General features: G+C 52.9%; 1 protein-coding gene across 4 annotated transcripts in view; it reads right to left on the bottom strand.

Annotated features, from left to right (window-relative positions):
- PDE9A (phosphodiesterase 9A) overlaps positions 1-23,132 on the bottom strand; it is a 99,894-nt gene that overhangs the window by 49,912 nt on the left and 26,850 nt on the right. For all 4 annotated transcript variants that reach the window (XM_032631630.1, XM_032631631.1, XM_032631633.1 and 1 more), the window contains exons 2-4: positions 14,293-14,363; positions 12,921-12,998; positions 6,310-6,353 (exon numbers count right to left, since the gene is read on the bottom strand). In XM_032631630.1, coding sequence (XP_032487521.1) covers positions 6,310-6,353; positions 12,921-12,998; positions 14,293-14,363 — 193 coding nt within the window. The remainder of the gene's footprint in view (positions 1-6,309; positions 6,354-12,920; positions 12,999-14,292; positions 14,364-23,132) is intronic.

Raw genomic sequence — 23,132 nt, 5'->3', positions numbered from 1 at the left:
CACCCAAACTGCCCATGAGCTGATGAGTGGAAAAACACCACGTGGCTCTTCCACACGAAAGGACGAGCGCTGACCTTCGCTACAACACAGAGGAACCCTGCCTACATCAGGCCAAGCGAACGAAGCCAGGCACAGAGGGCCACGTAGTCTGTTACACGACACGTCCACGACAGGCCTATCCACGGGGACGGAAGGCAGACAAGTGGTTGCCAGGGAACAGGGTGAGGGGACGGGAGTAGGTGCTGGCAGCTATGGGGCTTCCTTTGCGGGTGTGGAAACCTGGCATTAGAGAATGGTGACGGGTGCAGAGCCAGGTGAATACACGACAAACTACTGAATTTGTGTACTTTAAAATGGTGGGGTTTATGCTGTGTGAATTACATCTCAATAAGGAAACATGAACTGTAAACATTACTCATGAGCTAGCTTACATCCCTTTTCTCCGTGCTGAGTCTTCAAATCTCAGTGTGTATTTTGCATTTACAGCGGCAGCTGGACGGTGGCTGGCCTTCTTATACACGTGGTTGCTGGGTCAGGACTGGCCCGTCCTTCTCTTCTATGAAAAGTCATGTTTTCCACAATACTCTTCTCTTCACTGTTTCCTAATATTGAAACAGCAAAACAGGACGACTGGGGCATTTCTGCACTGTCCGGCCCCACCAGGACCGCTAGGGGCGTTTATTGACACGTGTGGTTCAGAGGATCAGCAAAGACGGCGGGGCTCCCAGGAGAGGCCAGGCCCACGGGCCCTGGCAGCCGCACGTACGTCCGGACACAAGGTTCCTGAGTCCTCTCGTGAGGTTGTTTTTCCCGCCATCCTGAATGCGGCCTGGCGACCGCAGGGCCGGTGGGGCTCCTTACAGGCCCTGACTCAGGGCTGCATGGCCAGGACCGGTTACTGAGCGGGGGCGAAGGCCGAGAGGCTCCAGGAAGCCAGGCCAGGTGTTGATGGATGGGAGACGGAAGGCTATTTCCAGAGAGAGAAGCTCAAAGAGTTAAAGACTCCTACGAGCAATTCCCAAAGGGCAGAGAGTCACACAAAATCCTCTTTCTTCTTCCTCTAGCAAGGACTGTGCAAACATCTGATCACGCTGCCACGGCCCCCGTCTTCCTCTCCGGAGGCTCATCCCTGTCCCGTCCACCTGCTCGGCTTGTTTTCTTCCCCTTTGTTCTTCAAAGGGACCCTCTTCTGGATGGTGTCAAGTCGTCAGCGGCCATCCCAGGGAATGCTGTCCCCCAGTGTGGCGTCTTAGGGCTCAGTCCTCGGTCCCTCCCTGGCTGGGGAGCTCATCAGGCCCATGGCTGCAAACACCACCCACACCGACAGTCCAGTGTCACACTGTCACATCCCCAGCTCAGGTGTGATGGCTCCCCTAGACCCATCTACCCAACATTGACGTCCAACAGGCAAACCTCGCCCCCTCCCCCACCCCCACCGCCCTGAGCCCACGTCACCCTCAGCTCACACCCTCACAGGGCTGCTGTTCCATCCTTTCTGTGGCTCAGGCCAGACCTCCGATGCTTCTCCGACTGCTCTTTCTTCTATATCTCACTTCCATTCAGTCAGGAAATAAGCCTGGTTCTTCCTTCAGAACACACCAGGATCTGATCACTCCTCACCACCTCCCCTGCCCTTCCCACATGGGAATCAAGGCACCAGCTCCTCATGGACCTTCAAGGTCCCACATGACCTGCCCCCAGCAACCTCAAACCTCATTTCCAAATGTCTGAGCTCCAAAGAGCTGGAGTCAGGAATGCTTGGTGGTCACCAGGACGTCAGTGGAGGCCCCACAGGGACGGTGCTTCAGCTGCAGGACGGAACTCTCCCTGGAGTAGGGGTTCTCTAGAACCGTCCTAGCAAAGCTAAAAGACAGGTCTCAAAGGCATCAAACTGATTTGTAAGTAGCTTAACTGTCTGCCAGGACAGAGCCTATGCTCTTTAATGGAAGAAAACAAAATCCAGATGGTCCACAACATAACAAAGAGGCAAACATGAATATACAGAAACACGAAGAAAAAAATATAAGTGTCAAAAGCAAAAGATGATAACAGTGTACCATGGGGTTTAAAACATATGTAAGAGTAAAATGTGTGACGTAAAGCACAAAGAATGAGGCAGGAGAGATGGAATCATGCTATTCTGAGAGTCTTGCATTATGGTGAAGTGGGGTAATGGACCTGAAAGGCAGGCTGTGATGAGTCGCTGGTACATACTGGAACACCAAGAGCAGCCACAAAGAGATAAGACAAAGAAGTACACTTCATAAATCAAGAGTAGAGGAAAAAAAATGGAATTAAGGGGCTTCCCTGGTGGCGCAGTGGTTGAGAGTCCACCTGCCGATGCAGGGGACACGGGTTCGTGCCCCGGTCCGGGAAGATCCCACATGCCACGGAGCGGCTGGGCCCGTGAGCCATGGCCGCTGAGCCTGCACGTCCGGAGCCTGTGCTCCGCAACGGGAGAGGCCACAGCAGCGAGAGGCCCACGTACCGCAAAAAAAAAAAAAAAAAAAAAAAGGAATTAAAAAATGCTCGGTATCCAAAAGATGTAGAAAGAGTGGAAAATATCGAAAAGAATAATGAGAAAAACAGAAAATGATTAACAAGATAGTAGATTTAAACCCAACCATATCAATAATTACATTTAATGTAAATGGCTTAAAAACTTAATTAAAAAGCTTAATTTGCCAGAATTGATAATGCCACCTATAAAAAATCCACTTCAAATATAAAGACATTAAAAGTAAAAAGATGGAAAGGGATAATAGCATAGGAGCACTAAGTATAAGCAAGCTGGAGTGGTTATAGTAACATGAGATAAAGAAGACTTGAGAACAAGGAATAGTACCAAGGATAAAGGGCAAATTTTCATAGGAATAAAGGGGTTGATCCATCACGAAGACACAACAATCCTAAATAAGTATGTGTCCAATAACAGAAATTGAAAGGCATGAAGCAAAACCTGAGAGAACTGAGAACTGAAACAACACATCCACAACAGAGTTACGTATTTTAATAGTCACCCTTCAGTAATCAATAGAGCGAGCAGACAAAACATACGTAAAGATACAGAAAACGTGAGCTACACTATTGACTCACTTGACCTAACTGACATGTATAGAACCTTTCATCCAGTAACGACAGTACACGTTCTTTTTTATATGTACATGGACCAGTCACCAAGATACACCATGTATCTCAATAAATCAAAAAAGACTTACGTTACATAGTCACAATGGAATGAACAGAAATCAGTGACGGAAAGATAACTGGAGAATACCCAAATATTTGAAAATTAGATAATATACTTCTTTTTTTTTTTTTTTCGGTACGCGGGCTTCTCACTGCTGTGGCCTCTCCCGTTGCTGAGCACAGGCTCCGGATGCGCAGGCTCAGCGGCCATGGCTCACGGGCCCAGTCGCTCCGCGGCATGTGGGATCTTCCCGGACCGGGGCACGAACCCGTGTCCCCTGCATCGGCAGGCGGACTCTCCACCACTGCACCACCAGGGAAGCCACCTGGTCCATTGATTTTTGACAAAGGTGCCATGAAAATTCAATGGGGGGGAAGGATCGTTTTTTTCAACAAATGGTGCTGGAACAAATGGATATCTAACAAAATGAACCTCAATTCTTTTCTCCCTCCCTTGAAGGTGGGCTATACTTAGGGACTTGCTTCCAAAGAATCGAGCAAGGAAAGGGGAAAATAGTGACCTTATGGCGAAGAAGCCAGTGATCATGTGGGTACTGTGGCCTCCTTGTATTCTTTCCAAAAACCCACATCCCCAGGCTGGTCATGAGAAAAGCATCAGACAAGCCTAGACTGAAGGGCATTCTACAGACTCTTAAAGACCGCCAAGGTCATGACAAACAAGGAACGTCCGAGACACTGTCAGACCAGAGAAGACTGGAAGGCATAACGACTAAGTGTGGATTGGATCCTGGATCAGGAAAGGGACTTCAGGAAAAAAAACTAGTGAAGCCTGAATAAAGTCGAGGATCTAGTTAATAACGACAACAAAAAACAATAATAAAAAGTTTATTGTTAGGTCAAGGGCTTGATAAGCGCTTTACATGTTAATAAAAAGTTATTGGGCTTCCCTGGTGGCACAGGGGTTAAGAATCTGCCTGCCAGTGCAGGGGACACGGGTTCGAGCCCTGGTCCGGGAAGATCCCACGTGCCGCGGAGCAACTAAGCCCGTGTGCCACAACCACTGAGCCTGCGCTCTAGAGCCCGTGAGCCACAACTACTGAGCCTGTGTGCCACAGCTACTGAAGCCCACGTGCCTAGAGCTCGTGCTCTGCAACAACAGAAGCCACCGCAATGAGAAGCCTGCGCACCGCAACAAAGAGTAGCCCTTGCTCACTGCAACTAGAGAAAGCCTGTGCACATCAACAAAGACCCAACACAGTCAAAAATAAATAAATAAATTTATTTTTAAAGAAGTTATTTTCATACAAAAAAAGGTTAGAACTCAGATTTTATTCTAACATCTACTATCAAAAGAACTGAATTAAGAGTTTTCATAAAGAGCTACTCAGGCATAAAAATATTTAAAGCAACCAGTGCTCCTATGTAAACGTTGTCACTTGAAAGATGAGACCCTGAGACACAGAAACATCAGGGCCTCACTCACACACCATCCAGCGCAGTATGGGTGGCATCAAAATTCTATTCTGTAGACATCAATTTTGAAAAAATTAAAATTAAATTAATATTAAATTTTAAAAAGAAAAATAAACCTCAACTTTTGCCTCAGGCCATACCCAAAAATTAACTCAAAATGGACCACTGACCTAAATGCAAAAGCTAAAACTATAAAACTTGTAGAAGAAAACAGAGGAGAAAACTTCACAACTATGGGATAAAATAAGATTTCTTTGGCCACAAAAAGTACAAACCATAAAAGAACAACTGGTAAATTGGGCCTAATCAAAATTTAATTCTGGTTATTGAAAGACACTCATAAGAAAATGAAGAAGCAAGTTGCAGACCAGGAGAAAATATTTATAATATCTACCTGGCAAAAGGTGTGTATCCCAAATATACCAGGAATGCTTTCAATTCAAGAGTAAGAAGGAAAACTACCCACCACCACCACAACCAACAAATCAGAAAAGATTTGAACAAACACTTCATAAAAGAAGGTTTAAGAATGGCCAGTAAATACTTTAAAGATACTCACCATCATTAATCACTAGGGAAACCAAATTAAAACCAAATGCAGTACCACTCCACACCCAATAGAACTGATTACCACAAAAAGGACTGACAACGTCAAGTGCTGCTGAGGCTGTGAAGCAACGGGAACTCTCGTACATTATGGGTGCGGATGCAAGATGTGCAGGGAAATTACCTGGCAGTACCTTTTATAAAGCGAAATATACACTTAACCATGTGATCCACCAATCCCATTCAATCCCATTGACTCCAAGGGAAATAAAAATATATGTCCCTGTAAATGCTTGTACTTGGATGCTCACAGCTGCTTTATTCATAAAAGTCCCCAACCTGAAATAACCCAGATGTCCTTCAACAGGTGAATGGATAAACAAACTGTGGTCCAGCCATACCTGGAACGTTACTCACCAATAAAAAGGAAAGAATCGCTGATACACACAACACATGGACGAGTCTCAAAAACATTAGGTCGAGTCAAAAAAAAAGAGTACACATGTTACATAATTTCATTTTCTATGAAACTCTCAAAAAGACAAATCTAATCTATGGTGTCAAAGAGCGGCTGGTGGCTGACAGAGTCCAGGAGCTGAGGGACAGGGGTTAAGCGGGAGAGAACACAAGAGAACTTTTTTAGGTGATGTAAATGTTCCCAGTCTTGGTTTTGGTGGTAGTTAACAAGGTTGTATAGAACTTTCAAGGTTTATCAAAATATACACTTAAATGGGAGCATTTTATTATGCATAAATCATACATAAATAAGAGCGATCAAAGACTCAAAAGGAAATGGGATTTTAAGAAAAAAACACCACTGACTGTATGAGGCATCCTGGGGGTTGGCCTTTTTGCCTCACAGTCTGAACGGTCAGGACAGATACTGGGCCCAGGGAGACAAGAGTGGGGTGTCACCCAGTGTCTGCTAAGTCGTCAGGACCGGGTGGGAGGGGGTGGGGCTGGGCATCCTGGGGGTTTGTGGAGGGCAGAGTATGGCTGTCTCTGCAGCAGTACACGGCTTTAGATTCTGTAACAGTACTGGGCTTCAGATTCAATGCCTAACTCATACATATTCAATTACAGGTGCAGCCTGGAGCTTTTTGTTTTCTTTTAATTTAAAAAATGATAGCAAGGCCTTACCAGAGAGCTGCTTGATGGCCACAGGTCTCACTTTGTAGGGAGTCCTGCAAGAGAGAAGGCAGTTCCACTGTAAGATGCTGTCGAAGATGTCCATGTACAGCTGGTTCGAGAGAGAAGCACTTGGGCTGAATTAGAATTCAGTGAATTAGGTCTTTTTAAAATGAATTTCTTTGGCAGGTCTGAGCTTTCTCGTTCAGAAGAATTCTAAATACTTTAAATATATCATTTAAACAACGGACCTCCTCTATAATGTGCGTATTTGGTTAAAATAAACATGTTGAATGAAGCTGGGATGGCACAGAATTGTCCTGGTCTGTCCTGACACCTGACTGATGCAGGAGGCTCTCCCTCTTTTGCTTTGAGCTCCTGGAGACTGCATCCCCCAAGTGCACAAGAGAGGATGGTGTCAATAACTCAGTCGAAAATGCACTGGCACCTCAGTGATGTCACCACCAGTAGTCATGAGACCCACAGGGGGTGGGGAGAGGATACTGGTGATAGGAAAGACAGAGTAAGGGTCACCGTCCCTGACATACAAGGACCTCTGGCAAAGGTCGGGGGGAGACAAGTCAATGGAAAATAGGCAAAGAATAGGAACAGGCAATCATTGATAACAGTTAATAAAAATAAAAAGAGGGACCTCAAGAAAGAGGCTGTTTTTTTTTTTTGCGGTACGCGGGTCTCTCACTGCTGTGGCCTCTCCCGTTGCGGAGCACAGGCTCCGGACGCGCAGGCTCAGCGGCCATGGCTCACGGGCCCAGCCGCTCCGCGGCATGTGGGATCTTCCCGGACCGGGGCATGAACCCGCGTCCCCTGCATCGGCAGGCGGACTCTCAACCACTGCGCCACCAGGGAAGAGAAAGAGGCTATTTTTTTACCCAAATTTAGAACCTGGTAACATGAATGCTATGAGGCACAGGGACTCAGCGTCTCACGGGTATTGCTAGTGGGAGTACGGATTGCCATCACCTATGGGAAAGCAACCTAGCAGCACTGATTCAAATGTAAAATCCTTTGTCTCAGCACGTGAACCTAGGAACGAAAGTGTTAACTCTTTTGGTTATCTTACACAGGGATACCTTCACATGTCACTCGTTCATTCATTCAACACGTTTTACACTCAGTGCTCAGTGTGGTTGGGTTCTGGTGATATAAGAGTGAATCAGGGCTTCCCTGGTGGTGCAGTGGTTAAGAGTCCGCCTGCCAATGCACGGGTTTGAGCCCCGGCCCGGGAAGATCCCACGTGCTGTGGAGCAACTAAGCCCGAGCGCCACAACTATTGAGCCTGCGAGCCACAACTACTGAGCCCATGTGCCACAACTACTGAAGCCTGCGCGCCTAGAGCTCGTGCTCCACAACAAGAGAAGCCACCGCAATGAGAAGCCTGCGCACTGCAACAAAGACCCGATGCACCCAAAAGTAAAAAAATAAATTAAAAAAAAGGACAAAAGAGTGAATCAGACAAGAACGCTCTGCCCTCACAGATCCTACGTTCCACGGTCAAGTACACGTTGAAAGGACGTGAATGCTGCCATTTGAATGGCTAAGAAATATTCGGGCCCCTCTCTGCCGGGGCTGGGTGACACATCAGCTGAACTGTGGTGTGTCATTCAGTTGTCAAAAAGATGGAGATGATGAGCAAGTACTGACGTGGAGGGTTGCCTACAACACCTCGTTAGGGAGACACGGCAAGTTACAGGGTCACAGACGGAGAATCGGCTCAGCGACGGAGAAAGAAGGTACAGAGACTCTGGAAGGAGTCACACCAAACACCAGACTCTTAACAGTGGCTAACTGGGCATCCTACCTGTGGTTTAACAGTTATAGGGCACACGGAAGATTGTTTACATTTAAAATGCCAATAAGGTATAAAAATAAAAACTGCGTGGCACGAATAGGTGATGGGCGGACAAGCCCACGGTGGTCTCAAGTCCCGCCTCCTCACAAGAGTTTCCTCCTGGTGGAGCCCGTGAGGGGCAAGTCACCCCCACCCCCCTCCCCCACAGGAGCATGCACCTTGCTTGGGGAAAGGTCCTCTTCCAAAGGCCCCCGGAAGTTGGTTATTTGGGACTTGGGGAACACTCCCTACAGAGGTTTCATGGTGATGGTGTTTGGGTCCTGGGAGATCACAGAACATCCTGTTCAGAGTCCACGCGGTTTGAAGTGTGGCTCCACCTGTAGAGCAGGTGAGACACCCGGCTGGGGCGGGACTTGGCCAAGGGGATACTAGCTGCCTCTGTCCTCACACTGATGGCGAGCAGGGCGGGTCCACCCTCCCCGGGCCCTCCCAGCAGCCGTCAGCCTCGCCAGCTTGCAGGTTTCCAGGAGCCACGGCTCAGCGAAGGGGGGAACCTCCTTGAAGCCCACCGCGTGTGTGGGGCTCACTTTGAACCAGGGGCGTATCCAGAGCACGTGTCAGTGCTGCCTAGGGGGGGGCCAGGGCTGCGGCGATGGGCTGAGGGGCGCGGAGAGCCAAGGCGGGGTGGGCGTCACCTCTCCTCTCGCCTCCTCCCTCAGCCCCATGAGCAGCACTGATGCTGGGGCAGTGGGTGGAGAGACGGGATCCCGGGATCCCAAGGGGCGCAGGATGGGGCCGTCCCTTCCCCGCTTTCTCTTTTCTCTCCTTCCCCTGCTCCCCACAAGCCTACGCTGGCCGGGAGGTGACAGTGACGGCACAGAGGAGGTGCCGGAGGCGTGGATGGGGAGAGACAAGAGCCGCGTGTCCCGAAACGCCCCCCGCTCCCCGTGTCAGAGGCGCTGACCACAGCTGGATCCCCAAGATTACTCTTGGCCCCTGGCTCCTTAATCCTCTTGACTCACAGCAGGAATGTTCTCAGAAGCAGTTATGCTTCTTCCACGGTTGAAGAAACTCCTGCCCCGGCCAAAGCTGAGTCGCAGCTTCATCACTTCTTCCTCAGCCACAGAACTGAGATAAACCACTTTCCATCTGCCTTGAACTTGGATTTGCCTTTTTCCAAAATGCCTCTTTTCAAACACGTTTACTGGGAGCTGCGTCGGAATCCAGGAAGCGTTTCTCCCCAGCTGAGGGGATGGGCACACACACCATCCTCGTAAGTGCTCAGCCATTTCATCTGGTGGACAGCTGCACGTATCACAACTTGGCTAAAACCGGAAATGCAGGAGCGTGTGTATCACGTGTGCCGTGCCGTCCCGGCCCTCCCCTCTCTCCACACGCCCCCTTTTCCCTCATACTACTTAAGGGTCTGTTTCTCTCCTTCAACAAGGATCTTGAAGCAGCAGAGGCAGAAACGGAAGGGTGGTCAAGAAGCAACACAATGGTCAGCGGGGCACCATGGGATCCACAACGTCCCCTTGTCCAGAAAGGAGCGCGCTGGGACCAGACGCTCGGTCCCGCCGAGTGTGATATGAACGAAGCTGGGATGTGTCTACTTGTGTTTGTCTTTAGGAATGAGGGTGATTAGCAATCCATCACCTTTCTTATCAGCTCCAAAAGAGAGAGGAAGCTACTCAGCCCTGTGCTAGATTAGAGCCTCTCTGACTTAGGCAAATATGTACCAGGTTATTTAAAATGCGGGTCTGAACATTCTCTGATCGTTAAGGGAAGAAGCGTTTTGAAGGAAGAGTCAGGTCATGAGATGTGGTTTGAAATGAGCCGAAAAGTTTAGTATAAGAGATGGGAAAACTGGGACCCCGACTACTGATCAGTAACCAGGTGGTCACAGTCAAGAGCCCTCGTAATTTGGAGAAGAGGCTGTGAAAAGCAGCCCCTGCGAGCGTGAACTGGGCAGAAAGCAGGCAAGGTGGACGAGCTGGCGCCTGCAGGAGAGCCTCTCCCGGGAGGCGGTTCCTGAATCCGAGGCTGGGGGCAGGGTACAGGCGTTGACAAGGCTGGACCGAAGGGCTGCAGGGTCTTCAGTGGTGGAGGAAGCTGGAGGGACACGACCTGACTTGATCGTCTTCTGGGAGGAAACAAAATTTTTCCAGCACTTTCCGAGAAGGGGAAACCCTGTGTCTGGTAGAGGTGACCTTCTGGTCACTGGCAGGCTGAGCACCCCCCTGGGGGTCAAGAGTAGTTTCTTAGCTTTTGCCCACTTTACACCAGTGATTCTCACCCTCGCTGCATATTGGAATCACCCGGTGAGCTTTAAAAAAAAAATCCCTCAAAAATCCACATTTCCTGGGTCCTAGTGGGGCTCTGGTCACCAGAGCCTTTTTGATGATCCCTGGTGGTTTGAACCTGCAGGCAGGGCTGACGGTCACTGGTTTGGTTGGACTAGGTTATACCACGCATGTTTAGAGGGGGCGGGACCCCCGACGGCAGCTGGAACCGTGGGACTGGAGAATTAGAAGCAAACAGAACAGATTGGAGGCCTCGCTGGGCCTCACGCATGACCCGGGAGGGGGAGGTGAGCAGACGGGAAGGGAATCTTGGGGAACGCCGCCTTTCAGGGGCAGAGAGTGGGAAGCAGACACAGACGGGGGGAAGATGATGGAGGCAGCTGGTCAAAAGGAGAAGTCCATGATCTCACATGCAGGGAGCAGACAGAGACAGGGGAGGGGATGCCCAGTGCTGGGAACAGTGATTAAGGAGGTCCCGGCCAACAGCATCGCCACCTGGGAACCTGCAGAAATGCCAGTTCTGGGGCCCCGAGGGGGTGGGGAGAGGGAGAGAGGGGGCTCTGCTTCAGCCAGCCCCCCAGGGTGTGCGTGAGGCTGGTGGCCTGGGGGACACCGGGCAGCTCTGCGACGAGAAAGCAGTGGGGACCGGTTCTCAGCCTCGCCACCACTGACATTTGGGCAGGTGAGTCTGGGGTGGAACCAGTCCTGGGCACTGCAGGACATAGAGCTGCAGCCCTGGTCTCCGCCTGCTGGATGCCACAGACCCCAGCCCCTGGCGTGGCAGCCAAAATGCTCCAGACTTCGCCAAGTGTCTCCTGGGGAACAAAACTGCCCCCCGTCGAGAAGGGCTGGCACAGAATAAAGAGCCTAAGGAGATATGACAAGGTGACAGAACAGAGTCGACAAACTACGAACTGCTTTAAATTAATTCGGGAAAAATGCAGTTTTGCCCCATCAGACACCGGCTTGCACGGACAGGGCACTTCCCCCTGATGACATCGTTGTATCTTGTGGACGTCAGGGGTGACAGGTCACTCGTGACTTTCCTCATGAATACAGATCTGGATCAGGCTGGACCTCATGCCACAATTTACGACAATCTTCCCGGAGCCTCTGGGGATTCAATTAGCATCGCTCCTTCCGGGGAGCCCGGAGACGATAATCAGAGTGTAATCAGAGCCGGGATGCGTGGGGGCAGAAGCTCCTGATGACGGAATCAGAAATTCAGGAGATTGACGGATGCAGCGGAGGGGGAGGGGAGACTGGGTGGAAGCGCCCAGATGCTCGGGGAAGGACAGTGCTGGCCGCTCACCACGGAGCTCGGAGGACATCGGAAGCTGTTCAAATGTTCTAGGACCTTGTACACGCCAAGGGTTTGTTACTTGCCGGGCTTTCTGCACCAAAGCCTGGCAGTCTTTGCGAGGTCTTGAGCCCTTGCCTGGGGCCGGGCATCCTGCACCTAGGCCAGCGTGGATGGCTGACAGGTGGCTTCGGGGGACAGAGGAAGAAGGGCTGGTGCCCAGCCCTGGGCGCTCAGGTGTGCACACACCTTTGGTCGGGGGAACCTTTGGGGCACCTACAGCGGAGGTACAAGGGACCCCATCATGGGAGCCCAAATATTCCCACGCTGCCGTCAGGGGGCCAGGGCCCTCCAGTGGCCGGGAACTTCGAGGGTCTGCCTGGGCATGCTCTCTCCTGCGGCTGGAGCAGCTGGCCTGGTTCAGTCGGCGGGGGCACACCCTGATGGCCGGATTGACACGTGTCCCTCGCAGGGGGATGCAGTGAGGGGCAGGGGTAACAGGGGTCCCGAGGGGCACCCCACTCCCAATCACGCTCCTGCTTCCGGCCTCGCAGGGCACGTGGGCTGGATTCTGCCTGGCCCTACTGCAAATACAAAGTGTGGACTACCGGGGACCTCGCCAGACGCTGGGCAGAGGGGCGGGCGTGGACGGGAGAGGCTCTGCTTGGAGTCCCTCCCTCCGGCCACATGCAGCCGGGCTGTTTTACAGATGTTCACAGGTGTGTTTACTGCCCAAGCCTTTTCCTCTCTAGGTCTCTCCTGGTTTCACTCCTCTGGCCCCCAGGTTTCCCACCCCCCAACCTCCGCCGTCTTGGGCAGAGTAGCCGGTGGACAGTGCTTGACAACACCAGGACTTGCCCCAGGGGGTCAACGCCCAGCGCTGCCCAGGGAATCTGGTCAGGGAATCTCCTGCCTGGATGGACTGGGGGCAGCTCTGCTACTGCCACTCAGTGCCTCGGTTTCCCCATCTGTAAATGCCCCCTCAGAGGGCTCTTGTGGAGCCTCGGAAAGGTCACGCTTAGACCTGCTACTTTCTTGGAAAGTGACAAGTTCTGCAAAGGAACCAGCGGCCTCCTTCCCATCTTTGGTTTAAATTCAGATTTTCCTGCAGCAGTAAATTTATAAAACAACCACGGAGACCCTGCCGTGCATGCAGAGAGCTGTCAGACACACCACGAGAAGGAGCTGACGCAGCCCACCAGCCGCTTACCGTTCCGAATTGGCAGGCATGGTGGGGTCGATGGAGACCATGGCGTCATCCGTGGTCAGGAGGGAGATGGTCGTGTTCCTGGAAGACAGGAGAAGCCAGTGTCTTCACCCCGCTGTTGTCCCCCCGATGCACACTTGAATCTGGGCCTCCCACGAGGTAGAAGCCCGGGTAGCAGGCCCGTCCTGCCCAAGGGGCCATGAGGAGTCGGCCTCAGGACACTGGCCCTCAGCTTGTAAACAAAGTTACGGGCTGTGTGCGTACTTCTAAATGCTCAGCAGATGTGTGAGTAATTTAAAATGGGAATTGGAGAAAGCGTAATTTGTTGAGTTGGGAGATTAAGTTGTGTCAAAGTAGAAATGAACATTTGTATCAACCAGTGAGGAATGCAGGGTTTGCCTTTCTACTTCATTTCCTGTGGGAGTCTATCTAAACCGGCAAAAAGCTCTCCTACCAAACAGTTTTAAGTGGATAAATTGAATCTTCCTCCAACTTCTCACCTGTGGGGTCTTTCACGCGAGGTGTTGCCTTAACCCCATGACTTAACTCTCTGGTCTCCAGCTGTGTATCAAAATCTGTGCAATGGGGGTGACACCTAAAACCCAGGTGGTTCTAAAGAACAACATTTACTTATTTCTTAGCACGTTGCTTAATAAAAGATGCCCCAAACTGTGGGCTATTTCTTGCTGCTACAAACCGCTACTTGTTGTCACTTCGGGTGTGTCGTCTCATCCTTGACTCTCCTTTTTCTCACCTGACTCTGAACGGCTCCTGCTGTCCTCCTCTCTCACCCTCCTTGACCTGGGTCACAACTTTAGTTAACTGCAGGCCAAGCTGCCCCTCATCACCCTCTATAGTTGGGAAGTTAGGACAGAAAACCCACTGGCTGGAACAAACTGTTGATTTGGGGAAAAGAATTCTTCTGGAATTCTTATGGTTCTGTAAGGTAGATTTCTGGTCTTTTCAACTTATTTCTGACATCAGTCTTTTCCTAAACCTTGATCTGTGATGAGCCCCTCTCTCCCCCTTGCTGGATCATTTGGGGCTGGGGGACCAAAGTCTAAACACTACCACCGTCCTTTACCCTTTCTCCCAATGCAAAGGAATAAATGAAAGAAAAAAAGAAACGCTTAAGACAGTAGTTTCTGCCTAATTCCGCCCAAAGGTTCCTACTGCATAGCACAGCAGCGGCTGAAGAAACCTCTAGGGACTCATCCACTGATTCGAAAGGTCCCGAGTGCAAGGTACAAGGTGAGCCCACAGGCCCTACCACACCTCTTGTCCCCTAGACTCGGCCACTCGCCCTCCCAGGTACCTCTCCCTCCAGGTGAATTTAAAGGCGTCCCTCTGGCGGGGGCAATTCCGGGTCACTCACCGAGGCAGGCCGGTGGCGATGCAGAACAGGTCCATAATGTCGCTGGAGTTGCAGTACTTGCTGAAGACCACCTGCAAAACAGAAGCAGAAGGCCGTGAGGGTCAGGCGGGAGCAGGGCAGCTGGTTTCCGTGGTGACGTCAGATTCCAGAGCTTTCTCTCTGGTCCCGACCTGCAGGTTAATTTTACAAAGAAGAAACAAAATAACTGTGGGCACTGGAATGTTCCATGCACGTCTCTTCACTGAGTCGATTTATACAGGTTGAGAAAAACTTCACTCTTCTGTTCGCTGAAAAGAGTTGTGAAAAACAACGCTATCACCCACGTAAGGACACCTGCGGTGCCATGCTGCCTCGTGCCCCTCATGGTGATGTCTGACGCACCATCAACAACCTCGGCTTAGTGATATCACATCGCAGGGGGTCTCCAATGGCCTCCGGGGCCATTATGCAAAAGAAACTTAAGATCATTAGCTTAAGAACAAAAGATTGCCTTTTAGGATTTGGGGGCTGAGGTGCAGGACAAAATCCAAGAGGGAATCACCCTGAGAAAGGGTCCGATTGGAACCGTCGGTCTGCATAGTGAACAAATTGCACCGGAGGCCTGGGTGTCCAGTCCCTGCTGGACAGGAGAGAAACACGTCACATCAGCATCTCTTGTCTGAGGGGCCCCGACTGTGAATCTGGGCTCCGGAACCCCTCCCTGGGAGAGGGGGCTTCACGTACAGAGGCGGGGGCTGCTCTCCAAGGCTGGACAGCGCGCACGGGACAGTCCACGCCAAGGCTCCCGTAACAGGTTTTCCGTCAACATTCTCCCTGGCTAATTGCTTAAGGCCCCTCCTGCTCACCAGGAGTCCGCGGGCGTGGGGCGAGCCAAGCTGAGGAGAGAGGGTAGTTTTCAGTGCCCAGAGCCCTATTTTGTTAGCTAGATCAGTTTGCATCTTTTTTTTTTTTACTGGAAACAGTAAAACAGAGTAAGCAGATGTTTTCCCCCGCAAACGTAGCTGTTCCCTGACTACCACGGCCTCCTCTGTGCTACTGGCCTGCCTACGCCGAGACTCAGCCAGCACCACTGTCCGGGCTGCCCGCGTGCCCCCCGAGGTGGTATTCGCACCCTTGGTGACAGGGCCTTTGCTCGGCACTGTCCACCCGGCGGCCACCGGCCTGGCTCAGAGCTGGTCCCGCCTGGACCCCTGCAGCAGCCCCTGCCCTGGCCCTGCTGGGTCTCAGCCCAGCACCCACCCTTGGTTTCTAGAACTCAAACCTGGTCGTACCACGTCTCCGTGCAGATGTCTCTGCTGCCCCGCACGCCCACCGGAGAAGGTCCACCTCGTCGCTGGGCACCTGAGGTTCTGGGGTGCGCCCCTCGAGGCTGTGCCCTCGCCAAGCTCCCGCCCCTGCCTTCACTCTGGTCCACGGGTGCCCCTCCCTTGCCCTCTGCTCAGGGTCCCCCCTTCCCAGAGACCGTCCTCCGCTCTCCCTCCTCTCAGCCCTCAGGACTCGGGGCCAGCTTCTCCACACGGCCCCCCGACCCCACCACCAGAGGAGTCTTGCACCTTCGGCCCCCCGCGTTTTCACGACAGTGCGTCCCAGCGCCCCCAGCACAGGCCTTAGCTCACGCCTCGGCCTTTGCAGCTGTGCCCAAGACGGGTGAGGTGCAGGGTCCAGGCCGTTCGCCCACTGACACGGGGCCATTTCTGACTTTCCCACTCAAGCCTTTGTGAAGGTCGTGTCCACCTGGTGCAGGCTGACTGCGTGGGTTTATTCCAGACCCCAGTCAAAGGCGAGGGTGGGCCGAGGCAGAGGACAAGACGGCTCCGTCTGTGAACATTCGATTTGCCCGGAGATTCCGGCACAGGGCGAGGGGGCTGGCAGGCCGGATGCTGGTCATGAGCTGAGCGTGGCCCCAGCAAGTTAGTGACGACAAGGCCCTCCCCAGGGAGGGAGGTGGGAAGAAAGACCGGGAGCTTGGAATATCCTGGGGGCCTCGACAAGAGGGGAGTTTGCCCAACTTTATAAGCACTGCAGATGAAATCTGGAGGAGTGAGTCTTTTGTGATGGCTTCCTAGGCTCGGGAGAGCAACTAATAAAAGCTTTAAAAAGTCCACTTATGAAGAAGCAAAACAAACCCAGAAGGGCCCACGGGGCTCACTGACACTCTCGCTGCCCCTTTGTAACCGATCCCGCCCAACCTAGTGAGGGACCGGCCTTCTTCTGGGTCTGGAAGAGTCTTTGAGATTATTTTTGACGGGTGGGGGGGGGGGAGGTGGGGGGATGGAAGGAAATCAGAAGTAAGCAGAAAAGATTGCATCGGGTGTCTTCCATTACAGTGGAGAACCGTGCTGTGTCCATCTGTAAATCCGTTTCAACATTCCTCTACCGTATAGAAACGCAGGGCTCTTTGATCGCACTTCTGAACTGGTTGTAACTGTTTCCCTTGTTCAGCTAACAAGTTAGTTTGACGTGTGGCCGTTTCCCATCTGTGCAAGAGTCAGGCTTTTGCCTTATTTAGTTAGTCAATGAGCCTTTAGCAGGGCCAACGCAGGTGAGAGGCTGGGCTGAAGCAACACGTGAACCCTAGCGTCGGAAGTGCTTGGACAGCCTAGTTCTTGGCCAGGTGTCAGGAGAAGCTCCCGGCCTAGATGGGTGTTCCTGGTTCCTGGTGTGGGAAACCAGCCCCTGGAGCACAAAGGCTTGGTTGGCTTGGGAAGAAGCCCTTCCCCGCCCCCGTCACCAGGCAGCCTGGTCAGGAGGGTACAAGGCTTTCTGTTCCCATGCTGAATCATTCTGCAAATCCTTTAGCCTCTATCCAGAAATAAACAGCGGGGGGAAAAAGCGTTGGTGAGACGAAATTTAAACGTGAAAAGTGGAGACAGCATGATTAACAGAGAAATAAGGGTCTTACGTTGCCCCGGGGCTGCAGCTCGTCAGTTAAGCACGGCAGGTCACCCCACACCCTTTCATGTGGCTTGGTCGGCAGCACCGCGATGTTAAAACAGGACAAGAGAAAAAAAGGGGAGCCCAGAGGCCTCTCTTCTGCTGTGGTCCTCCCTCATATTCAGCTGGGACCTGTGAACGTCAGAGGGAACTTTGGCATCTGGAACCTTCCTGCTGCCTGCAGAGCTGGGTAACAAATACTCATGGAAACCAGCCACCCGCCAAGCTGTGTTCTGAGGGGTCCCCAGAAGAAGCAGCACACAGAGCTGGACGAAGCTCCCCTGGGCCCAGCCAGCGAGGGGTCAGGGGGTCAGGATCACAGCCCAGGCCTCCCTCTGTCCAGCACACACCCGTGACCCAAACAGTTCTGACTCGAAGGCTCTGCACGGCATGTAATATCTGTATTCACCCCCCCCCCACCCGGCGATGGTGTCCTGGCAAGAGCAGGGGGTCCTGTGCTCCCTGTCGGTTATTCTTCTATCCATCGGTTCCCTCCCAGTGCCCTGCCCGCCCCTCCGCTGTCGTGGGCAAGACCACCACCACCCTGTAGCCTCAGTTTGCCTTTCTGCGAATGAGGTCCATCACGCCAGCTGCACCTGCCTCTCAGGGCTGAGATGGGCAACACGTGAGGGAACGTGCTTGGACAGAGCCCTCAGGACGCTGCTGCTCTGACACAAATCCAGCTGCGTACCAGCTCTGCTGCCTGTGAAACCCCAGGTCCCCAGTGGCTCTAAAATCCTGACTGTGGATGGAAGTCTCCAGGGCTCTTCAAGTTGCCAAACGCACCCAAAGTGACTTGTGGCCCTCCTTTGTCTGGCACCCAATTTTATCTCAGTAGGACCTCAAATGTACGACTGCAGGATTTCCAGAGCGAGAAGAAAGGACATGTAACCCAGCTCCTCCGTTTCCACTGTTTCTCGACAGGTGGGGATGGAGCCCGGGGTGGGAGCTCCAGGCCGCGAGCTCTCAGCAGGACGGTGCTGGGGCTTTGTGGGGAGCGACCAACAGTCAGTGCAGACGGGGAAGAGAGATGAGTGTCCTGGGGCACACACGGGCTGACGGGGCTTTCTGGCTCAGTGCATGGTTGGGACTGGCCTTGGCCCATCCCAGTTGGGCAGCCCAGGAAACGGGCCCAGGGCTCTGGTCAGGGCTGTGCCCTCCCAGGCGGGTTGCTGGGTGGGGACTTTTACGAAGACATCCTGCAGGCCTGTCCTTACAGGTGGGGACTTGGGAGCGAGACCCTGGGGACTGCCGTGGCCCAGCCACAGCCCTCAAAGCACAGGGCGCTTCCCTAGAGCCCTGGCTGGGCAGCCCTGGCACCTGGGGACCCTGCCCCTGCCCGCAGCCTGACCTACAACTGTCAGGCCAGCACACAATCTCCTTTCCTCGTGAGAACTTCACTAAGCGATCCGGAGCTGGTGGCAATTGGGGTGAGTCACAGGGTCACGGGGAGTCTGACCTGGGCTGACCACTCCAGGCCACCCACGAGATCACTAAGGAGGTGCAGCCCCTGGAGAAGGTGGGGAGGGAGGCCGGATCCCAGTGGGCAGAGGGGAGGGGCAGAGGGCAGGAGAGCCCAGTGTCTTGAGTTGCCATATACGCACGGTTCTGTTTCTTGGTATCAAAGGCACCTCCATCAACATACTTAGAACCCAGGGCTGGTAACCGTGGAGCAGATGGTCAGAGCACGGCCAGCTCACGTCCAGGGGTTAAAGAGACAGGACGGCACTTTCTAAAGGCCTGGGGGTGACTTGTCCATTCTGAGTCCAGAGGCCTCTTCCCAGGACGGGATTCTATTGTGTTTTCCTCTCTCCCCCTGGACCCCCCATTCAGAGGCTCATGGAGGGGAGAATGCAGGAAGCAGCCCCTGAGTTCCCGTGTTCCAGCCACACGCTGCTGTTTGCATGTCGAAAAGCAGGAGGATGGATGGTCTCCGGGCCGCCAGGCAGCTCAGATAATCCATCAGCGAGTTTCCCGTTATGAGGTCAGGAGGATGGAGGTTTGATCATCGCCCAGCCGGGGCTCCTGGAAGGCACTCTCTGGTCTTCTGCAAACCAACCCAGCATGAAAGGGTTTCCACGTTCCTCAGGAGAGATTCCAGGACCTTCCACTGGGAAACGCAGCTTCGTGTTTCAGCATGAGGACAGCGTGCGGGGAGCGGCTGAGATGTTCTGGATTGGAAACCAATCCCGATGAGCTGTACACTGGACGGGAGACAGGACACAGGCAATCCAGCAACGACGGGGGCGGGACCGGGGCCCCAGGCTTCAACGAGACCCGCAGAAGCTCTGAGATGTTCATCCATGGATGGGGGCAGCCCCGCCTCTGCTGGACCTTTCCCGGGAGGGTCTTCCACCTCCTGTGAGGGCCCTGCATCCGGCTTCCCCACCTTCGGCCCTGGAAGCTTCCAGGGTTCCTTCCAGTCTGCCTCTCCCTTCAGGCTGTGTGTGCTCTGGCTCACCTGCCGTGATTTCGTGAACCTAAAAGGTGCAGAATTAAGCCCAATGTGTCCCGTTCTCCAGTTTGGAGGGGCTGGTTCAGGAAGATACCTCTGGTGACCAGTCCGTCAGTTCAGCAGCGGACTCCACCACGGGGAGGCTGCCCGGACCGTGACACACACAGTTTCACCAGCTCAGGCTCCATCCCCCTCGCTCCTGGCTCCACTCCCAGCCCCCGTCCCTGTGTCCACAACTGTGGCACGCGGCTGACCAGCAGCTGCTTCCATGTCTGCCCCACGATGGTCGTGGCTGCCATGCTGGTGGGTTTTCAGACCTGGAGGCCGAGTCCCGCTCTATCCGTGGGCCCAGAGCCTGGGGCTGCCGGCCTGGGTGGGTGCCCAGGTGGCACAAAGATGCTGTATTCCATCTTTGCCAGATATTAGCTCTGAGTTTTGCAGCATGCATTTGAGGATTATGATCCCTGGCACACACGACTTAAAATCCACGTATGAATTCACGCAGGTGAAGCTTCTTAAAAGAGATTTCAAAACGTGCTGGTGTCGATGTCCAGCACCTGCTGTCCTCTGCCTTCCTGCCTCCCTGCTTTAAGGTGGTGGATGGGGGAGGAGTCGTGGGGGGCTGGCTGCCGGTGCCGGGCCTCCGCGGTCCAGACACGGGATGAGCCTGGCTGCTGGAAGCGGGTGGAGGTGGGGGAGGGCCAACCTGGGGGCGGTGCTCAGGCACGAGAAAGCTTTCTAGTAGAGCCTCCTTTCATTTGGGCTCCACAGGTGAAAGCGACTTGTCACTGTCCCCGCCCCACTTACGCTGGTCATTCAGCTCAAACGTGGTCGGCAGTGGCTGTTAAGCACACAATTTCCTCCGCTGAGTAACGGGGAGCCCGCCCAGGAGGGGCAGTGATAACAGAGCAGAGATGACCAGAGAGCAGAGAGACGGCACCGCCCCGCCGTCCCCGGACCCCGCACCTCTAAGCACCCTCGGGGGCTGGGATGAGCACCCTTTGTGCCTGTGCTCCGAGAGGGGAACCTGAGTTTGGTTTCCTATTTCTATCTGAGGCACTTCCTTGCAGCTGCTGAGAACATTTCTTGCTGGCTTTGTCAAATTTTGGTTTGGACTGGCATGGAGTCAGTGACCGCTGGAAGCTGTGGGTTTCTCACTCAGACATCTGTGGCTCTATACTGCGAAATGCTTCCAGTCCTGGACGAATAAGATAACCAAACGGCAAGTTAGGTTGGGTTGAGAAAGACAAAACCCACCACTATCACAAAAGAAGAGTTCAGTGTGTGGATGTTGGAAGGGGACCAGGGACCAGGCAGGGAGGGGGACGGTCAGAGGCCTCCTGAGACTGCAGTGTGTCCCCGGGAATTTTCTCTGCCGGGCCGGCTACAACCTTTTTCACCAGGGAGACAGCTCACGAAGCTCGTAAACCAGGATGGTATTAGTTCCCTTTCAAAATCATACAGAGCTATCCATGTCAGGTAAGTTGTGCTTCTGGGGTTGGCTGCTGCAAAACATGCATTTACGTTCGTCTTGCTGTTACGCTCGCACCGCATGTGAAATTGTTTATCCGACTGCGTTAGCAACAATTTTCACGGAGCGTCTTTGAACTTGGAGTAATGAATCTCGAGTAAAATTGTCCTCATTGTAATTCTTCTGCAGTTTTTCCCCGAAGTGATGGTAAACGGCTACAGCTGGAGATGAGAGCTGGGGTGCGTAGACACCAGGATGCCGAGGTCCTGAAGCAGGGAGGGAAGAAAGGCACTTCTCCTTTCCCAGCAAGTTGTCCTTCCTGAGGGCACGTGGCGAACTCTGTTCCTCCACGCGGCACCCGGCTCCAGTTCCTTCCTCTGTTAATGAGAACTCGACGCCTCTCCCAGCGACGTTCACTCTGGTCTCTCCTCGCTCCATCCACGTCGGCTATGGATCTCAGCCCCCCAGCACCTTAAACCTCAGCACTGACACTTCATCATACTTGTATTTACTTGATGATGATGAATTTTATGTGTTACGTGGCGTCAGAAATCTCCACCCAACCAAACTAGGGTACTGACTTCTAAAAATAGTCACATTGGCCTCCAAGAAATGGGAGGCAAACCACCACATTGGCAAGAACGAAAAAGTGATGGAGAGCCCAAATCTGGAAGCAACCCAGATGCCCTTTAACAGGTGAATGTTAAACAAACTCTGGTCCGTCCACACTGTGGATGAATTACTGATCTACACAACTGAGATGGATTCCAAGGGATTTATGCTGCATGGATAAAAGCCAACCCCAAGAGGTTACATGCTGTATGATTCCACTTATACGACATTCCTGAAATGACAAAATTATAGAGATGGAGAACAGTGTTACATACTGTATGATTCCACTTACATGACATTCCTGAAACGACAAAATTATAGAGATGGAGAACAGTGTTAGGGATGGAGGTGGGGGGTAGGAGGGTGGGGCTCTGGGTGGAGGATGGAGGTGGGCATGGTCACAAAAGGGCTGGGACTGTCCTCTACTGTGACTGTGGTGGTGGATAAGAGACCCTACATATGTGATTGAATTGTACAGAACTCAACACACACATTCAGATGAGCACAACAAAACAGGGAAAGTCTGCGTAAGGTGGGGGACTGTCTCACGGTTACATCCTGGCAGTGACCCTGTACCGTAATTTTGCAAGATGTTACACTGGGGGAAACGGGGTGAAGGGTACACAGATCATTTTGCAGTACTGCTCACAACTGCACGCTAATCTCCCATTGTCCCCAAGAGCTTATCTGAATAAAGTGAAGGCACCAACTCTGGCTGGGAGTGGGGAGAGGGATGCCCTTCCAGGAATGTGTGTCCAGACAGCCCTGCTGGGAAACAGTGTGGTCATATGTGTGCCCTTTGACCTGGAATCCCATTTCCAGGAAGTGCTCTTAAGAAAATAACAGCAGGGCTTCCCTGGTGGCGCAGTGGTTGAGAATCTGCCTGCCAATGCAGGGAACATGGGTTCGAGCCCTGGTCTGGGAGGATCCCACATGCCGCGGAGCAACTAGGCCCGTAGGCCACAACTACTGAGCCTGCACGTCTGGAGCCTGTGCTCCGCAACAAGAGAGGCCACGATAGTGAGAGGCCCGTGCACCGCGATGAAGAGTGGCACCCGCTTGCCACAACTAGAGAAAGCCCTCGCACAGAAACGAAGACCCAACACAGCAAAAATAAACAAATTAATTAGTAAAAAACTCCTACCCCCAACATCTTTAAAAAAAAAAAGAAAAGAACAGCAAACGGGGCTTCCCTGGTGGCACAGTGGTTGAGAATCTGCCTGCCAACGCAGGGGACACGGGTTCGAGCCCTGGTCTGGGAAGATCTCACGTGCTGTGGAGCAACTGGCCCAGTGAGCCACAACTACTGAGCCTGCGCGTCTGGAGCCTGTGCTCCGCAACAAGAGAGGCCGCGACAGTGAGAGGCCC

Source organism: Phocoena sinus, chromosome 4, assembly GCF_008692025.1.
Source record: "Phocoena sinus isolate mPhoSin1 chromosome 4, mPhoSin1.pri, whole genome shotgun sequence".
NCBI classification, from domain to species: Eukaryota; Metazoa; Chordata; class Mammalia; order Artiodactyla; family Phocoenidae; genus Phocoena; species Phocoena sinus.
Note: the sequence above shows the minus strand (reverse complement) of the source record. Positions and strands in the feature narration are given on the sequence as shown.